General features: G+C 43.8%; 1 protein-coding gene across 3 annotated transcripts in view; it reads right to left on the reverse strand.

The window, feature by feature from the left end:
- The window catches only part of ORC5 (origin recognition complex subunit 5), a 132843-nt gene extending 113911 nt beyond the window's left edge, over nt 1-18932 (reverse strand). For 2 of the 3 annotated variants that reach the window (XM_073000690.2, XM_020813003.3), the window contains exons 1-5: nt 18872-18932; nt 16571-16746; nt 15480-15572; nt 13521-13718; nt 3211-3285 (exon numbers count right to left, since the gene is read on the reverse strand). In XM_073000690.2, coding sequence (XP_072856791.1) covers nt 3211-3285; nt 13521-13718; nt 15480-15572; nt 16571-16681 — 477 coding nt within the window. In that variant the 5' untranslated portion in view covers nt 16682-16746; nt 18872-18932. The remainder of the gene's footprint in view (nt 1-3210; nt 3286-13520; nt 13719-15479; nt 15573-16570; nt 16747-18871) is intronic. The other variant, XM_020813005.3, reaches the window with a different exon arrangement.
- Nucleotides 18933-19356: the final 424 nt, after the last annotated feature.

Raw genomic sequence — 19356 nt, forward strand, 5'->3', positions numbered from 1 at the left:
TGTTCTTTCACTATATAAGATGAAAGAAATAAAGAAACTGGAGAAGCTTGAGCAAAATTTTGGAAGAGAAGACAACTAGTGGGAGAGGCGGTGGCAGCAATCTTTATTTATACAGACAGAGGCATTTACTAATGCTGCCACTTGCTCATCCCAACTGGCTTACCAGCCAGGGGAAAGTGGCCATGAAAGTTGGCCAGCAGGAGGGCTCCTTAAAAAAAACATTGACAGAGGCGTTCACATATGAGGAATCAATTCCACATCAAAGCCCTCTGGTGGAAGAGTAAAAAAAATTACTGCCACTTTTTAAAAAAATCCGATTCTCCGTCATGTTAATCCGCACTTCCCCACGCATGTTTTCACCCTTTTAACATTGATTTAAAACATGCTAAATCTAATTTAAATGTGGTGTGTGTGTTTTTAGTAATGTAACTGCATAGTGAGCTATACTCAGCATGTACTAAATAATGAAGCAGAAATAAACTGTAAGCCAACCATGTCCATAGTATGTGAATCGGAGCTTTCATCTATTGCACTGTTTGTGTTCCTGTGCTCTTCCTCACTCATTTATACTGGTTTCTGATTCCTCCTGACACATCTTTGGGGTTGCAGTCCTGGCTATGACCCAGGTTCTCACTTTGGATTTCTGTTCTGAATTAAATTTATTGCCTTCATCAAATATCACGACCTATCATTAAATCATCATGGTACCACAAGTTATATAATGACTGTGGAATATTCTATTAGCCTCAACTACAGAAACAGTGGGAAGGGTTTTTCTCCAAATGCTATAAGGCTAGTGGAGCCAGACTCAAATTTATCCCTTAATCCTGAGGTATGAAAACATTCCTCAGGAAAATGCATTGACTAGTATAGGCACTGTTCAATGTTCACAATTTAATGCAACAGTACCTGCTCAGCCTATGAAATATTTCAGCTTTGGTCCTCAGCACCTTCTGCAAGAACTGGGAAACATGAATATTCTTGTCCAAAATGCTGTAGATTTGTTGCCAGTCAGTCTACAGACAATAAAGAGTTACATGGACACATGGTCTGACACAACCTATAGCAGTTTCCCAAGTGCAAGGTTGGGAAATTCAAGTCAGCTAGACAACTTGAATGCTAACTGCAGTCAGGGTCAACATTATCTTCTCCATAATAAGGAAGGGAACCAAAGGAGCAGCAGTTGTAGCTTGCTATTATGTTCTATAAGTACTGATCCTAACAGAGCTTTCAGGGTAAGTGAGATATTTAGAGAGTGTTTTTACCAGTCCCACACCCCCACTGAGTTACCATGGCTGAGCTGGGATTTCAACCCAGGGCTCCAGAGTCCTAATCCATCACACTATCCTAGTAGTAGTAGTGCTTTAGCTGCATTTTTATCCTGTCTTTGTCATAATGAACTCAAGGTGACTTGCATGTCCCTCACTCCAGCCCCACGATACCTGCCCTTAGGAGCAAGAGTAGGTAAAAATATTTCAAATAAAAAAGTAAATAAGCCCTGTTAGGTAAGTCAAGCTGAGAGAATATGACTGACCCAAGTTCATATAGTGAGTTCCATGGCCAACTAGGGATTCCAACACTGATATCCTGAGCTGTACCCCAATACTCTATCACATTGGTTTTCTTTACATGTAAATAGAAGCCTCAAAGGAAATGCAGTGGTGCCTCGCATAGCGATCGCTTCGTTTTACGATGAAATCACTTTGCGATGGACTTTTTGCCATTGCAAGAGCGATCGCTTTGCGATGGCCCCTATGGGGAAAATTCGCTTTGCGATGATCGCGGGGGAGCGGTCCAAAATGGCTGCCCGCTGTTTTGCCTCGCTTTAGAGGCACAAAAAATGGCCGCCCCTATGGATTTTCGCATAAGGTGAGTTTTTAAGACCATAGGAAAGCATTAAACGCGTTTTTATGTGTTTCTATGGGCTTTTAAAAATCGCTTAGCGATGAAATCGCATAGCAGCGATTTTTGCTGCACGGATTAACATCACTAAGCGAGGCACCACTGTACATTTCTCATATACTCTTCTAAAATACCAGCAGTATGAACAACCTTTGAGAGCAGTACCTTCTCTACAGCTACACCTGAGAAAACAGTAAGAAAGAAATAAGAAGGAAATAATCAGCTGTGGTTGGTTAGGAGTGATGGCCTCAAGGAAATAAAGTATGGTTCTGCAAATTGTGAATTGTAATACAGTGGTGCCCGCTTGACGACAATAATCCGTTCCAGGAAAATCGCTGTTAAGCGAAATAGTCATCAAGCAAAAAACCCATTGGAACGCATTGAAAACCGGTCAATGCATTCCAATGGGGGAAATACTTCATCGTCCAGCAAAAAATGCCCATAGAGAACAGCCAATCAGCTGTTTAAAATCGCTGTCTTTCAAAACAGAAGTCTGGAAAACAGCCATTTTGCGAAGGAAGGGAAGCCATTTTGCGGAGCCGCTAAAATCGTTGTTTAGCGAACAAACAGTTCGCGAAGCAGGCTCCTAATCAACATCAAGCGAAAAAACTCCATTGGAACCATAGTTTTGCGATCCCAATAGCAATCACAAAAAACTCATCATAAAGCGATTTTGACATCATGCGGGGTAAGCGTCTAGCGGGGCACCATTGTACACCTGTGTTCTCTTTATACAACATCACTGATGTGTCACAGGGAATTTTCACTGGAAGATGAGCTAAATGTTTACATCCTAGTCATTCCTGTGAACTTGTTTGCAATGCAGTCTAAAACACAAGTTACCACTACTTGCAGCTATTGATATTATTCTATCAATTTAAATTGTGCCCCAAAACAACTTTTTAAAAAGTCATAGTAAGGTATTGATAGGCTTGGAATTATTTAATTCAGGATCAAGCTCAATAATCCAGTTCAGCACAGCTCTGAGATGTTTCATAAGCAGAGATGGGAACTTTGTGTTTTGCATGAATCATGGCACCACAGGTGGTACTGAGTTCCATCTCCTTCCCTCCAGGCCACCTTGTCCACTTAACCAGGATCCACATGCTGCTGGCGCTGTTCTCTGGCAGCATTGCTCCAATCCAGGCAGAAGCTCAGCTAGCCTTTCCCTGCCTCTTTAGGCAGCCAAACACTCTGGCGAGAAGGTAGGACAGAGAGTCTCCCTGCACAGCCAATGAGAGACAGACTGCCTGGGAGCTCCCATCTCTATTCATAAGCTGGATAGATTCACATGACCAGTTTACTTACCAGTTCTTGTAGTCTAAGAAAGCCTGGAAGGATGTTTGTTTCCATTTCTCTCAGCTGCTCTGCATTATCCAAAATCTTGAAAATGAGAATTTTATTACTTGATAGTACAGTAATTCATAAACAATTTAAGTGCAATTCCACAGCTGAAAGTATATTTTGTCAATATATTTTGTCAATATAAAGACAGGATTAATGATTGCCTCAAATAGAGCCACTCTGGTTAGAATTATTTTAAGTATTTTCTCCAATAATATTGTACAAATGGTTGAAAAGTACAAATACTGAGAGAATAAAAACAGCAGCTAAAACATTAGCACTGTCCACAAATTTTTCACTGCACTTTGCCCGAAAGCCATTCATCCTCTGCTGTCAGGACAGTTCTGTGCACGGCAAAGGCATGGATCCTCCTGAAACCCATCCAATTTGTGCATTAAAAGCAACTGCATCTCCTCTTAATTTTAATTAGAATTATTTATAAATAAACTTGCTTTTATGCTGCATTCTACCTATCTTTTAAATTGCTAGCTGAAATTCTGTTTCTTAGTTTTGTATATTGCACTAGAGTAGGCCCACTGAATCATTGTGAATGGTAAAATACCCGGTGTCTTCCTTATACACCATTGATGTGCCACATGTAACTTTCACTGGAACATGAATTAATAAGGATCAGTGAGGATTTGGTGAGTTGACTCCTGGATACATTCTGTGGAGTCAAAAGCCCCAACTCTTGTTGTGAGCTACTGTTGTGAAGCAAGTCACAATCAGAGGAGGCCTGTAATCAATGTAACTTACAAAGTGGACTGACCAAATCTCTACTAATTCAATAGCTCTACCCCAGTACAACTGATTACATAAAGCAACAGGATTTCAACTAGTATTCAAGAATAACTTCAACAGTATATAAGAAATAGCATGATAGTAAATAAACACATTTTGCTACATTAGTCCTTGTGCATTAAAATTTAAGTTAAAATGCTATTTACAATTCCAAAAATACAGGAGAGGGAAACATGAAGGACACAATGTTCTCAACAAAGGCATAAGCAGAAAGTTTTATTGGCACCATCCTTCACTGGGGAAAATGAATCATGTCGAGCCTCATGATTAATCATTATCATTTGGTACCTGGGCTTGGATTTAAAAAAAGCATTTAGAAGCCACTGTAAGGGACTATCCATTTATCTTAATTTTCTCTGAATTAATTGAGGCTGAAATATCTTACATTATTTACCAATGAAACAAAATAGAATAAATTGGTTTTGCCAGCTTGTGCTACCAGAATGCAAGTTCTTCCATCAATCTCTATTTAAATTACCCCATAATAAATCCATAAGACACAGGTTAATTCACATAAATTGATTTCTCCTATATCTTGTCTGTTTTCATGCAGAGCAAAGTGAAACACTCTAATTTAACATTTAATTCATCTGATTTAGCAACAATTTACCCAATACAATTGTTTGTTCTGCTGCATGTAATGCCCTGCTCCAGTTTTCATTATCTATTTTTCAAGTAACTTCAGGTATTATAACAATAAGTAAAGCTATTAGTGTAAACTGCAAAAATCATCTCTAAATCCACTTAAGTCAAGTTTTCTCCATTGCAACAGAATAGTAATCTTACAAAATCTCACACAGCATTTTAATACATTTATAAGCATTTCAACCAGAGTCCTATACCACAGCCATTTTGCCTATAATACCGTATTTGCCGGTGTATAAGGTGACTGGGCGTACAAGACGACCCCCCAACATTTCCACTCAAAATGTAGAGTTTGTTATATACTTGCTGTATGACTACCCCCTCTTCCGTATGCATGACTCTGGTTCCTTTTGCTGGGAGAGTGTGAGGGTTTCTTGGAAGAAGGACAGCATCAGCGCCGAACAGCAGACTGTCGGGAAGCAGCAGAGAGACGGCAGCCATTTTGCAGAGGCGGCAGCCATTTTGAGAGGCAGCAGCCATGTGGTCGCATCTCAAAATGGCTGCCTCCTCTCTGCTGTTCCCGACAGTCAGCTGTTTGGTGCTACAGTCAGGCTGTTCCCAGGCTAGGAGCAGGACTCTACTCGGTCTTACTACCAGGTAAGTGACTTCGCTGGGAGAGAGGGAGGGTTTGCTGGACATGCACCCGGCGTACAAGACGACCCCCCCACTTGGAGGCATGTTTTTCAGGGCCAAAAAGTCGTCTTGTACACCAGCAAATACGGTAAATGAAAAATTAAGAAGCCTTTTGAAGAATACTGTCCAAATTCACAGCAAAATTTAAGATGTCTATTTACTTTTACTTCAGCAGAGTAGGAGTCCCTTCAATGCAGCAAGGCTCCTCCTCCTTACCACAACTATTTAAATACAGAAATCATCTGAGCCAATATCCCAGGTTCTTCTCTGCTAGTCAACTGATAGGGTGACCATCAGCAATGAATGGCCTAAAAATAAAGCCAGTGCAACCATATAATCAACCATTCCTGAAACTGGCCAAATCATTGCAGTCATGTACAGTATACAGCTTCCTGAAGAACACCCTGGTTTTCAATGGGAACACTGCTAAGTCATTCACGTTGTTGTGTAAACCTGCTTTCAGTACTACTTTTTGATTTGTTATTACTGTACAGTGGTGCCCCGCATAGCGAGGTTAATCCGTTCCGGATTAACCCTCACTATGCGGAATCGTCGGTAAACGGGTAGGGAAAACGTATTCCAAAACGTTCCAATACCTTGCTTACTTACCCGTTCAGCGAGGATTCCCCTTGCCGGCAGCCATTTTCGCGCCCTCGCTAAGCGAGGGCAGGGCGTGAAAACGGCTGCCGGCAGCCATTTCCGGGCTTCCGGCGGCCATTTTGGAGCCGCCGAACAGCTGTTTGGCAGCTCCAAAATGGCCGCCGCAATACCCGATCTTCACAATGCGGGTTTTCCCCATTGCGAAGATCGGGTATGTTTCCGTATAGCCATCCCAAAAAAGGGATCGCTATACGGAAACATCGCTATACAGTGCACTCGCTAAGCGAGGAACCACTGTACTTTGTTTTTATTGTTTAGTGTACTTGCATCCCAATTGTTAAGGCCAAAACTTCACAATACCATGTTCAATGTGGAATGATAAAAGGTACAATTTATATAAATCAAACAAGTGTATAGTTACTAAGATGAAAACTACTGTGGATCATGCAAGCCATCCATGTTCTTAAGGAAGAGGCATAGCAGGAAGTTAAATTTTCAAGGTCTTCTAAGAGACATATGCTAAAAGGCTGAAGCATAATTAAGTGCAAGTCAGTTCCACCCTGCTCTGTTAAAACTTTAGGATGGGCAATGTGCTTGTTTTTGTCAGAGGAAACTCAGACGGGAAAAGTAGAGGAAAAACTACATGTTGGTCAAAACTACCATCAGGTTTTCAGAGTGTTATACGGAGACATTTAGAACACAATCTTTCTCTTGAAAAAAAGCCAGTTTTTTCCCACTGCATATCTATTAATTGATGTTCTCACATTAACTATTTTCCATCAACAGTATTGCAGTGATCTTTCAGCCATCCTCCTCTATCCATTCCTCAGACCATAAAAATTATGCTGCTCAATTAATTATTCATTGCTCTACTTATCCCTACATTATTTTTCAAGCACTCTTACTAGTTGTTATAAACCAAAACAAAAGTTTGAAATCTTGTTCCTGCATTGCAAAATGTGTAAAATCTAAAACCTCTTCATCCTATGGAACCAATTCTACCCACACTACACTTTCAGTTTAGCTAAACTCTATTTTCATTATCTAAAGTGCACCATATAACTTCTGGCAATCCCCTCCAACAAACAGATTGCTAACTTACACATTATACAGGTTGGCACTAGTCAACATGTATGGAACATCTATTACAGTGGACCCTCGACATGCGTACTTTTTGAGGTACGGACTTCTCCGGCCGCAAAATTTCCAATTGACTTGCGGCCAGAGAATTGACCTATGGACCGGAAGGGGGAGGCAGGGAAAGCGCCAAATTCAAGTGCCTCCAGAGGCACGATCGGCAGCGAGGGGGAGCTCCAGAGGCCTTCCCCGCCGCCATGGGAGGCCTCTCGGAGGTCTGCCCCCGCTGATGCAGGCTTTCCCAGGGTGGACCGGGCCTACCAGGGGAGGGCTTCCCCCGGTAGGTCCAGTCTACTCCCCGGGAAAGCCTGGGGAGTAGACTGGGCCTACTGGGGGAAGCCCTCCCCTGGTAGACCGGGTCCATCAGGCTTTCTCAAGCAGGAGGCCTCGGGCAGAGGCGGGGAAGCCCTCAGAGGCCTCGGACAGCGGGGGACCCCTGGAAGACTTCGAAAAGGTAAGGTATATTTATTTTCAATTTTTTGTGGGGGGGGGGTTCTTGGGCTGGTTACGGATTAAATGGTTTTCAATGCATTCCAATGGGAAAAGCATATTCAACCTACAGACTTTTCGACCTGTGGCCACCATTCCAATACGGATTAATTCCGTAGGTCGAGGGTCCACTGTACTCTCATTCACCTTTAACACAGAGCCTTATTTATTTATTTAAATTTAATTTATATGCCACCCACACTACCCAAAGGTCTCTTATAGACTGAATGAATTCCAAAATACACTCTGGAAAACCCTGCAACATCTTGGAAGTATATTTCAGATTGCTCATTCAGAATATGGCCCAGCGTGCCTGCGCCCAGGGGAGCCGAAGAACATCAGCCTCTACAGCTCACTGAGTGAGAGACAGTGGGTTTGTAGTTGAGTAGCTGCCAGCCTTTTTTGCCAAGAGAGCCGGCTAGGTCTTCCTCTGCTCTGCAGGATTGGGCCCTGTTGCTTCTGGCTGCCTCCCCCTCTCCAACATCAGCCACCTGGCTCAAGGGGTAAGAAGGCTTTTAAGTCAGTGCTGCTTCTAGGGTCCCACTAGACCAGCGTGCCTGTGCCCAGGGGAGCCGACGAACATCAGCCTCTACAGCTCACTGAGTGAGAGACATTGGGTTTGTAGTTGAGTAGCTGCCAGCCTTTTTTGCCAAGAGAGCCGGCTAGGTCTTCCTCTGCTCTGCAGGATTGGGCCCTGTTGCTTCTGGCTGCCTCCCCCTTTCCAACATCAGCTACCTGGCTCAAGGGGTAAGAAGGCTTTTAAGTCAGTCCTGCTTCTAGGGTCCCACCAGACCAGCGTGCCTGCGCCCAGGGGAGCCGAAGAACATCAGCCCCTACAGCTCACTGAGTGAGAGACGTTTCCCGTAGGAGGAAATGGTGGCGCAAATTTCATCTCTCGCCTGGTCCCTGTCACCGCTGTTGCTGCTGCTATTCCTTTTTGCACGAAGAACATCTGACTTAATAGCATTAAGTCCAATTTTAATATATGTGGGGGATAGCTATTGTGATTTATCTCTCATTTGTATTTATTTTTTAAGTTACTATTTTTGTTTAACTTAATTTAATATTAAGTTTGGTACTGCTGGTTTATATGTTTTTATTGATGTACTTACTTTAGCTTTTTATTGTACTATCCTTTTTTGTATATTTGAATTAAGTTATTAGTTTTTTCTTTCCCCTTTTCTTTTTATTTCTCTTCTCGTCATGGAATGGGGTGCCTGCCCTCCCAGCGAGGGGCCACAAAACATCACTGTGATTACGGGTAGAGGGCGATATGGCGTTGGATCCGTCCCTACTCGTGTCAGAAGAACTGTGAACAGATGTTTACAGGCTGTTCCTTGTTCTGAGATGGAAACCAACCCCCAATATCGAGGTAGCCAGACCAGCTGGCCCTCTACTCTACGCCTGGTGTTGTTGAACGCCAGGTCTGTATCTAATAAAACCCAACTGATTTATGATCTTATCTTGGAGGAAGATGCAGACCTGGTCTGCATAACGGAAACATGGATTGGCGGAGAGGGGGGTCCCCCCCTAGCTCTTATTTGTCCGCCTGGTTATGCTGTCCAACACCAGGGTAGACTGGAGGGACGGGGAGGGGGAGTAGCCATCCTCTATAAGTCCACCTTGGAGGTGGTTAGGCGCTCCTCGGTGGTAAAACCGGGTCTTGAGGCTCTCCACGTGTGGATTGGGGCCAGGGACGGTATTGGGATCTTGCTGGGTTACCGTGCTCCCCGCGACCCAGCCATTTCCCTACCGGAGCTGGTGGACTTTGTCTCCGCGGCACTGCTGGGTTCCCCGAGGCTACTAGTCCTGGGGGACTTCAACGTGCATGCGGGGGCAGAAACGTCCGGACCAGCTCTTGAGTTCTTGGAGACCATGGCCTTCTTGAACATGTCCCAGCATGTCAACGGCCCTACACACGTGGGCGGCCACACATTAGACCTGGTCTTTTCCACCAATGGGAGCGAGAGTGGTCCGATGGTGACTGACCTCGAGTCGGTCCCCTTGTCATGGTCGGATCACCACCTAATAAAGTGTACCATCAAGATGGCTCTCCCCCCTCGCAGGGAGCAGGGACCTATTGTTATGGTCCGCCCTCGAAGGCTACTGGATCCGATTGGATTCCAGGATGCCATGAGAGGGGTTACGGCTGACCTGGCTGGCGCTCCTGTCGAGGCTCTGGTTGACGCCTGGTTCACAGCCGCGGCTAGTGCCGTAGACACGATCGCGCCTAAACGCCCTCTCAGCCGCAGAGATCGCCCGGCGCCCTGGTTTAACCAGGATCTCCGGATGTTGAAGCGGGTCAGGAGACGGCTAGAGCGCAAATGGAGAAAGGACCCGACGGTTTTTAATCGCATAGCTGTTAAGGTTGCTACTAACCTTTACCAGGCCAAGGTAAAGGCTGCCAGTCGAACATACCTCGCTAACCGGATAAGCGAGGCGTCTAATCAGCAGGCGGAATTATTCCGTATAGTACGTGACCTATCCGGAATTGGCCCGGGTGATAGGCCTCCCCCTAGTTTTACACCGGACCAATTTGCAGCATTTTTAAAATCTAAAGTGGAGGCCATCCGCCGGGACCTCTCCCCTTTTTTGAATACAGTGAGTCGAGCTGAGATGTCCAGCGCTCCATCTTGTCCGGTGATTTTTGACTCCTTTCAGCCTGTTTCGCCCGACACTGTGGCCAGGACGCTTGATCGCTGCCGTGCTTCCACCTCCTCTTTGGACCCTTGCCCGGCCTGGCTAATCAAGGCAGCCAGGCCTTCAACAACGGAATGGGCTACTGTAATAATTAATGGGTCTTTCCTTGAGGGCAGATTTCCCTCTGCCCTCAAGGATACACTCATTAGGCCCATAAGAAAGAAACCTAGTTTGGCGGCGGACGAAATTGGCAATTATAGGCCCGTCGCCAATGTTTCTTTCTTAAGCAAGGTAGTCGAGAGGGTGGTGGCCGATCAGCTTCAGGCGTTCCTGGATGACACAGATGCCCTGGATCCATTCCAATCGGGCTTCAGGCCGCGCCATGGAACAGAGACGGCATTGGTCGCCCTGTGTGATGACCTGTTGAGGGAGGCCGACAGAGGCAAAATGTCTCTGCTGGTCCTCCTCGATATCTCAGCGGCCTTCGATACCATCGACCACGGTATCCTCCTGGGGAGGCTCACCGAGTTGGGAATAGGTGGCCGGGCATTTGCCTGGCTCCGTTCCTTCTTGGAGGACCGTCCCCAGAGAGTACAGCTTGGGGAGAATGTCTCGGCCCCGTGGAGCCTCAATTGTGGGGTTCCACAGGGGTCGATCATCTCCCCAATGCTGTTTAACATCTATATGAGGCCGCTGGGGAGGGTCATCAGGGGGTGTGGAGCCCTGTGCCATCAATATGCGGATGACACGCAGCTCTACATCTCCTTTTCTCCAACTACAGGAGATGCCGTTCTGTCCCTTCAGCGCTGCCTGGAGACCGTTCGGGAATGGATGCAGGAGAATGGGCTGAGGCTGAACCCGGACAAGACGGAGGTACTGAGGGTGGGCGCTCCCACAGTTGGGGATTTGGGAAACTCCCTCATTTTTGGGGGAGTGACCCTGCCTGCCAGGGATGGAGTTCGCAGCTTGGGGATTCATCTGGACCCGGCGCTTACTATGGAAACCCAGGTGGCGTCCGTGGTCCGCACCGCATTTTTCCATCTTCGGCGGATAGCCCAGCTGCGACCCTACCTTGATGTGGGGGCTCTCAACACTTTGGTACATGCGCTTGTAATCTCAAGATTAGACCACTGCAATGCGCTCTACGTGGGGCTACCTTTGAGGCTGCTGCGGAAACTACAGGTGGTGCAGAATGCTGCGGCCAGATTACTCAGTGGAGTGAGAAGATACCAACATATCTCGCCCACTCTGGCCGCATTGCATTGGCTGCCCATCCGATTCCGCATCGACTTCAAAGTGTTGACGCTTACTTACAAAGCCCTAAACGGTTTAGGACCTCAATATTTGGTGGAACGCCTTCTCCCACCTAGATCTACCCGTGTCACCCGTGCGAGCCAGGAGGTGAGGCTGAGGAGCCTGACGCCGAGAGAGGCCCGGAAGGAAAAGACCATAAATCGGGCCTTCTCGGTGGTGGCTCCTCGCCTCTGGAACAACTTACCTCCTGAGATTCGCGCGGCTCCCTCGCTGGGCATTTTTAAGAAACAATTGAAAACACTGATGTATAGGCAGGCTTTCCCAACAGATAATCCCTGACGATTTTTCTTTTATATTCTTTGATTTCCATTTTTGTCTATTTGTAATGTTTTTAATAATTTTATTGTTGCTCTAATTGTAAGCCGCCTAGAGTGGTCTAGTATGACCAGATAGGCGGGATAGAAATAAAATAAAATAAATAAATAAATAAATAAATAAATATCAATAATGAATGGGCACGCTCTCTTGAATATAGTACCATTATAGAATGCTAGTAATGGTGGACAAGCAATGTTGATCACTACAACTGATCTAACTCCACAGGGTTCTGAATGTATTCTAGATTACATCCATAGTTTACACAGGGCAAGGACAAAATCCAGAAGAAATCATTGTGTGTCCTAGAACATGACCTACTCAATGTACAGTTGTCTTATAAAACAAACAAAATAGAAAATATTCCTTTTGCAAAAGGAAGAGAATTCTGGATATACCATATTTTTCTCTACTTTTTCTTAAAACCATTACACTAAAAATCGAGGGGTGTCTTTTACACGGAAATAAGCTGAGACAGCTGAGGAGAGAACAAAACATACCTTGCCTTTGTAAACAGGCTTCTTTCAGTCATGAGGCTTAGTTTCCCTCAGTCAGGAGACCTAGCTTCCTCCAATCACGAGCCTTATGGAACTGACATCAGCTGATGCTGAGCAAACCAATTGGAACACACCTCATTGGAGGTGGAGCCTGTAGGCTCAGATGCATCAGAGACTCCTAATGTCCAAGCATTTTGAGCCCAGCGGCTGAATATTCAAATCTACGTTTTCTTAATTTTGGGGTTAGAAAAGTGGTGTGTGTGTGTTATAAACCTGGATGGGACGTCTTATAAATGGAAAAATAAGGTAATCTACAGTATGAACACAAGAATGGGCAACATGTTCATTTGCATTACTGGTAAAGTTCTGACAGCCCTATTTTCACAATTAACTTACTTTAAGTCACTAAGAAAATCAAGAATATGGAAGAATGGCTTGATTATGCTCTACTTTTCTGAGTCTAGTGAGAACATTTTTATTTCATTTTAGTTTAATAAAAAATGGATAAAACCGAGCCCAAGATTTTAAAATGGTTAATTTTTATTGAATTCTATTTTTTAAAAAAAGAGAAAATGATTTTCATTTCTGGATGCTTTTTGCACCCACCAATATCTCAGTCATCCTAAGCTTGTAGAACTGAAGCATATAACATTAAATAATTCCCTGTGGACAATCTGCCAGCCATCCTACAGAACTGTAAGGTGAAGAGAAGAATTTGCACCACCGTTCAGAGAGGCTTTTTGCATTCTGCAGCATTCGTTTTCTTTGCTCTGTCACTCTGCTTAGTTTACTAAACCTCACTAAAATACTAGGACTGCATGTGTGTGATTATGCAACAATGATTGCTATGTGGATTTGATTCGAAAAATCACATAATAAAGAGACTCCCAGGTCATAGTCATTTGTGTTTCTTCTCATTTGCAGGATCTTCTTTAAAAAGAGACATACAAATAATGTCACAGACCTGGGCATAAAGTGGAATATCTCTTACAAGGCAGTCACCCTGCTCTGTATGCCGGGGGGGGGGGGGGGTTGGGTACAGAAAGGATCAAGAGACACTTGCATCCCTCTAGTATAAATCACTATTTCATTGTTTTTTGTAAGATATGCCACCTGTCATTATGGGGAGGAAATCAAATTGAAATGAATATTCACATCATGAAACTAGCTTAATATTACACAGGTAGCAACTCTCATACTTACAATATAAACAGTCTGATTCTGAAGATCCGGCACCATCATTGTCTGTTTACATATGCATACAAAATCATTGAATGAATCACAGGATATAAGAGAAGGATGTTCTTCCTTGGTAGAAAGATGCTGTAATTGCCTCAAAATTTCTTCTAGCAGCAATCTTGATGTAAAACATTGTGTACAATTGATGAACACATGAGGTAGCTAAAAGGTAAAAGAATGGATTCAAACTTATTATGGCATATTGCAAAAATGTACACAAAATACCACTAACAAAGCCACAAACACATTCAACATTTCTATAATAAAATAATAAAATTCAAATCACCTAGACCATTTGAAAACAATAAACCTAAAAGTGCATTTGCAAAGAAACACAATAGTGCTGTCACTATACTCAAAGATCTGAGGAAGCAAACTTTGTGATTAGTGAGTTAGCAGAAGTAATCAGCTATCCAACTGAGACTAAAAGCTAACAGTATTTGCTCCAGTACTGCATTTATCGATCAGGCATTATGTATGAAGCTTATATTTTCTAAGTGACATGACTAAGGTAACAATACTTGAGGGGTGCAATGCATTCTACAGAACATTAGTAGTTCAGGAAAGTGAGTTGAAGAAGTCACTAAGTTAAATGTGCACTAACAGTGTACAACAACATCATACTCTTCTGTCAGCACCTACCCACTGCATCTAGCTGTACACAAGGTCAGAAGGAACTATGGAGATAACCGCACACCACCCCCACAATCAGGGAGGCTTTAAAATGTCAACAACACCAAGTGCAACAGAACTGGCTGGGAGAGAGAACCAATTCAGGTTCAAGTTCAAAAGAGAGAGAAGTCCCTATTAATAATCAATCACACAATGCCTTAAGTGCAGCAAGGTACACAATTCATCAGCTCATTAGCAAGCATATTGAAGCTAACCCTGAAGAAATCTTTGTTCTGGCTTCTGAGTTTGCCATAACATCTTTCACATAACACTACTGGTTCTTAAACTTAAACTGTCATTCTTAAAAACTGAACAGACCCAATATATTTTGCTGCCTAAGACACAGCAGAAAATTGCAGTCTTACTCAGTCAAGATGCACAGGATTCAAGATGAAATTATTCTGGTATCTGAAGCAGAATATCTCACAAGCACAATTCTTCAGTCTTGATGGTAAATATATAAAATATATACAGTGGTGCCTCGCATAGCGACGTTAATCGTTGCAGCAAAAATTGCTGCAAAGCAATTTAGTCGCTATGTGATTTTAAAAAGCCCATAGGAATGCACTGAAACCCCTTCAATGCGTTCCTATGAGCTGGAAACTGACCTTTAAGTGAAGATCCTCCATACGGCAGCCATTTTCGCTGCTCGGTAAGCGAGGAATCTGTCCCTAAACACAGCGGGCGGCCATTTTTTTACCGCCGATCAGCTGTTTAAAAATCATTGCTTTGCAATGATCGGTAAGCGAAACAGGGTACCGATCATCGCAAAGCAATTTTTCCCCATTTAAAACATTGCAAAGCGATCACAAAATCTTCATCGCTATGCTATTTCGTCGTTAAACGGGGCACCCGTTAAGCAAGGCACCACTGTACATTAAAACTAACAGTTTCCTGCACTTTGACAACACTCAAAATAATCTCTCAAAGGCCCTGCTTAAATTTAATAGTAGGTCTAGTCCAAGGCCAAATTCATCCAACATTTGGTACCAGGTTATTTGAAGGCAGGAGTAATGCAAAAACACCATGGCATTAATCACTTCATTCATTTAAACAAAGGAAATCTTAACCTTTGAGATCCTTTGATTCATCAGCCAAAGCCCGCCAAAGTATTTCAAGACAGTATTACAGAATGTATCCTCATACTTCTCACACTGACTGCTAATTATCAGGGAACTGCCACTGTGAACCCAATTATTTCATAATTTTAGTGTTTTCTTATACACAGTTCAAATCTATTTTTCTTCTTACCTCCAAAGTTTGCAAAAGAGTCTGCACCACGTAAGTCTTTCCACTAGATGTGTGTCCATAGATGAAAAGAGCTGGGAAACTGTAATGCTGACGCTAAACAAAAAAATATATATGTATGTTTAATATTTGTTGTACTGGCTTTTTTTAAAAAAATACAGTCTGGCCTTTGTTCTGTCAAACAATTTACAGAACTTTGACTCATCAAGCTTCCTGCTAGATGAAACATGAAGAATAAAGCAATTTGCTAAAAATGCAGCAGCTAAGATGCATCAGAGCAACCTACCCTTTGATTTTATAAACCAACTAATATTGACCAGGGTTCAATAGTATGAATGGCCTGAAGCCAGCACTGCAATTTTCAAGATATTATAAATCATTACAGGTCAAACACTAAAATAGGTGGCAAATTTGGGTAGCAGAATCTAAGATTTCATGGCCTTTAAGATAGAGCATTCTGATCATTCTTCAAGCATATCTTCATAGTGGCTTATGATTGTAAGTTATTTTAATAATAAGCTGACCTTGGTATCAACCAATTTTCAATTATCAAAACTACCTCTCTCACACATGACACTACCCCCCCCATGGGGTTCTGTCGCAACCGGAACCAAAGGGGCTGAAAACAATCACTGCATAGAGGAAGAAGGCTGCATGGAAGGAGGCAGAGTCACGCACGTGCACCTCAGAGCAAACCTTGCTTGCAACCCTATTCCAGACACCCAGTGTGATGGATATAGTGACTGACTACAATTCAGGAGGCCTGGGTTTGAATCCCTGCTCAGTCATGGAAACTCCCTGGAGAAGTAAAACTTGTAAAATCACTCCTTAAATATCTCACTTACATTGAAAGTTCAATTAGGGTTACTATAAATGGTTTCTGACTTGACAACACATAATAACAACAACAATCCCATTCTAACTCTCTTTACCACTGCCAAGTATAAGGACTTAGAAAAGTAGTCAGAAAATACTATTTCTTCCCAGTAAGTTACACTGCTTTAATACACTTCAATCTAAAGGGGGGGGGGGGGTTGGAGGCTAGATACTTTAGAAGGCAATTAAATAAAGGAAATTGAGCATACAAGTATTACCTCTCCAAAGAGTGACAGCAAAGTGGACACTTGAGATTCTCGACAGGGCACCAGGCTTTCCAAGCGAAGCAAGGTCTCTTCAGGGTACTCCGGATGTTTGAAAACAGGCATTTTAGTATCTGTTTCTATGACTAAGTGCCTTAGCCTGACAGCATCAGAATGCAAGTGAGCTAAATCTGGAAGAGAAGTTGTAGTTATTTTAAAATTTGCTTCCTGTGAAAACATACAAGCTAAGAATATAATAACAAATTATAACTGATTTTAAAGCTTATCTTTAATATAGCTATGCAACAGAACTCATTTGAAGCTCAAAGTTATAAGGAGTTGGACCCTACACAACTCTTACCACCAGACCTCTCAAACGTGTAAACAGATAATGACAAAGGGAAAATTATGAAGTTATAATTATAACTTAGTTATAAATTAGTTATATATTAGAACATAGTTATAAACTAGAACACTCAACATAGGAATAATTATGAATAATCTTATGATTACATGGAAGCAAATGCATGTGTGAGAGAGGTAGCTGGACCATAAAGAAAGCAGACCGCCGAAGAATTGATGCCTTTGAATTGTGGTGCTGGAGGAGGCTCTTGAGAATCCCCTGGACTGCAAGGAGAACAAACCTATCAGTTCTAAAGGAAATCAACCCTGAATGCTCACTTGAAGGACAGATCCTGAAGCTGAGGCTCCAGTACTTTGGCCATCTCATGAGAAGAAAAGAGTCCTTGGAAAAAACCTTGATGTTAGGAAGGTGTGATGGCAAGAGGAGAAGGGGACGACCGAGGATGAGATGGCTGGACAGTGTCTGCGAAGCAACCAACATGAACCTGACACAACTCCGGGAGGCAGTAGAAGACAGGAGGGCCTGGCGTGCTCTGGTCCATGGGGTCACGAAGAGTCGGACACGACTAAACGACTAAACACAAATGCCTCTGAATTATCTATGCAAAAGTACATGAATGCAGAGTAGTCCCATGCTGGAGAATATGGAGATTCCCTGCTCCCAATTTCAACTGAATGAGGTTGAGGGGTGGGAGGGAACCGTGGCTTGAGACTGGACGCTTTTGCTTTCAGTTTTCTTTTTGCCGGAGACATTCAAAAGAAAGGCATTCAAAACCATGCTTCATGACCCCATGGGCACACAGGTAATAAAGCAACCCAAATCTGAGGGCATAAATCAGTGATTCCCAATCCCAGTAAATTGCAAGGCTATAGTCCAGTCATACTGATTGGTGAGACACTGTAAAATTTTTCAAGCTCTGCCTATAATCCTACCACTATGACTCAAAAGGCAGTATACACCCAATCTGTCGCCCCTGCTGGATCCAATTTTGTGCAAAATGAAAAGGAAATTTTTAAAAAAAACAGCAGAAAAACACAGTTCACAAATTAAAGACCAGGATGTCCGGACACCATATGCATAATAAAGAATCATTCTCTGAAAGGGGTGAAGCAGTTGCACAATAAAAGCTTCACCACATGAGCAGTTCATGAGCCACGGCACAGGGTGGCTCTCCCCAAATTCTGGGAAGTGTGGGGGGGCATGTCTTTCTCAGGTCTCAAGAATGACACTCAAGTATAACCTGACTCTGGCACCACTCCATTAGAGCGTCACACAACTGTACAGTTTTAGGAGGAGGAAGAGCAGAACCAGAGATAATTCAGATGGCACAGGAGAGTCCAGGGGTGAGATCTTGAGTAGGAGGCTTGGGTAGTTTGTTCACAGGCTCTTGGTCTGGCATCCCTTTTTGCAACAGCCAGAGTTCACCACACCAGGGATGCCACACATGGACCAAAGGAGAAAGATGAAAATAGTCCACGCTTTACTTCTATGCCTACAAACTAAGCATCCCTAAATCCTCTAGATCGGCCAGCGTATGCTACTGACCCCAATTGCAAAGAGAAACTCTCCCACCCCCCCTTAACAGTTGCCCGCCTGCCTTTCTTATGAGGAGACCAGGGTGGGGAGTGTGTTGCTCCATATTAACTGGGGATCTCAGGGGAGGGGGAAGCCTTGCAGAGAGGCGCAATCCCCTCAAGTACCGGCTTATTTATTGGGTCTGAAGACGCCCACACGGAAATAAATTATTAGGGCTAAAACATCCCTCTGAAAATATATGTATTTTGCCCACTAATTTATTTACTTAAAGGAAGAGAGACAGAAGCCTCAGCCACCGCTCTCACTCGGTCAAGTTAAACCTTATGTGGTCGTTGACTCCGAGGCAAGTTCCACACCATTGGAAGATCCTTACTCACAACTACAGGGGCAAAAGGGAGGAAGACTAAAGAACCCACCTTGCCTTCCTCAGTCGGAATAATTTTAAGCAATTGGTACTCACCCCCCCCCCCTTCCGGCGGCCCACGAAGGCGAGCAAAGGGAAATGGGCAGTTTGGGACCAGGAGGATGTCGGCTGATTGGTCACCGGCGGGGTCATTCACTCGACAACAGCCAACGACGCGCGAGAGAAGGCGGGACAGCAGTGTTCAGCCTCCCTCCTCCTGGGAGGAGTGGGAAGGAACGGTGTTTAAGCGCGGGCGTCTTTTGGCGCCCTCAGAGATGGGAGGCCTTTGAGGGGGAAATCTCAGTAGTTGGGAGCTGATAGGCTCCTGCTCTCTTCCCCCCCACCCCCGCTATCTGTGGGTGTCGTGACGTAGACTGTTGCTGGTTCCTCCCGTTCTCGCTGTGGAAACGGGGCTGAGAGGGCCCTAAGTATTTGAATGGGGTTGGGCTGTTAGGTTTTGTACACAGTTGAGATCCCAAAATATTCAGCTGCTGGTGC

The sequence above is a fragment of the Pogona vitticeps genome, chromosome 5, assembly GCF_051106095.1.
Source record: "Pogona vitticeps strain Pit_001003342236 chromosome 5, PviZW2.1, whole genome shotgun sequence".
NCBI lineage: Eukaryota > Metazoa > Chordata > Lepidosauria > Squamata > Agamidae > Pogona > Pogona vitticeps.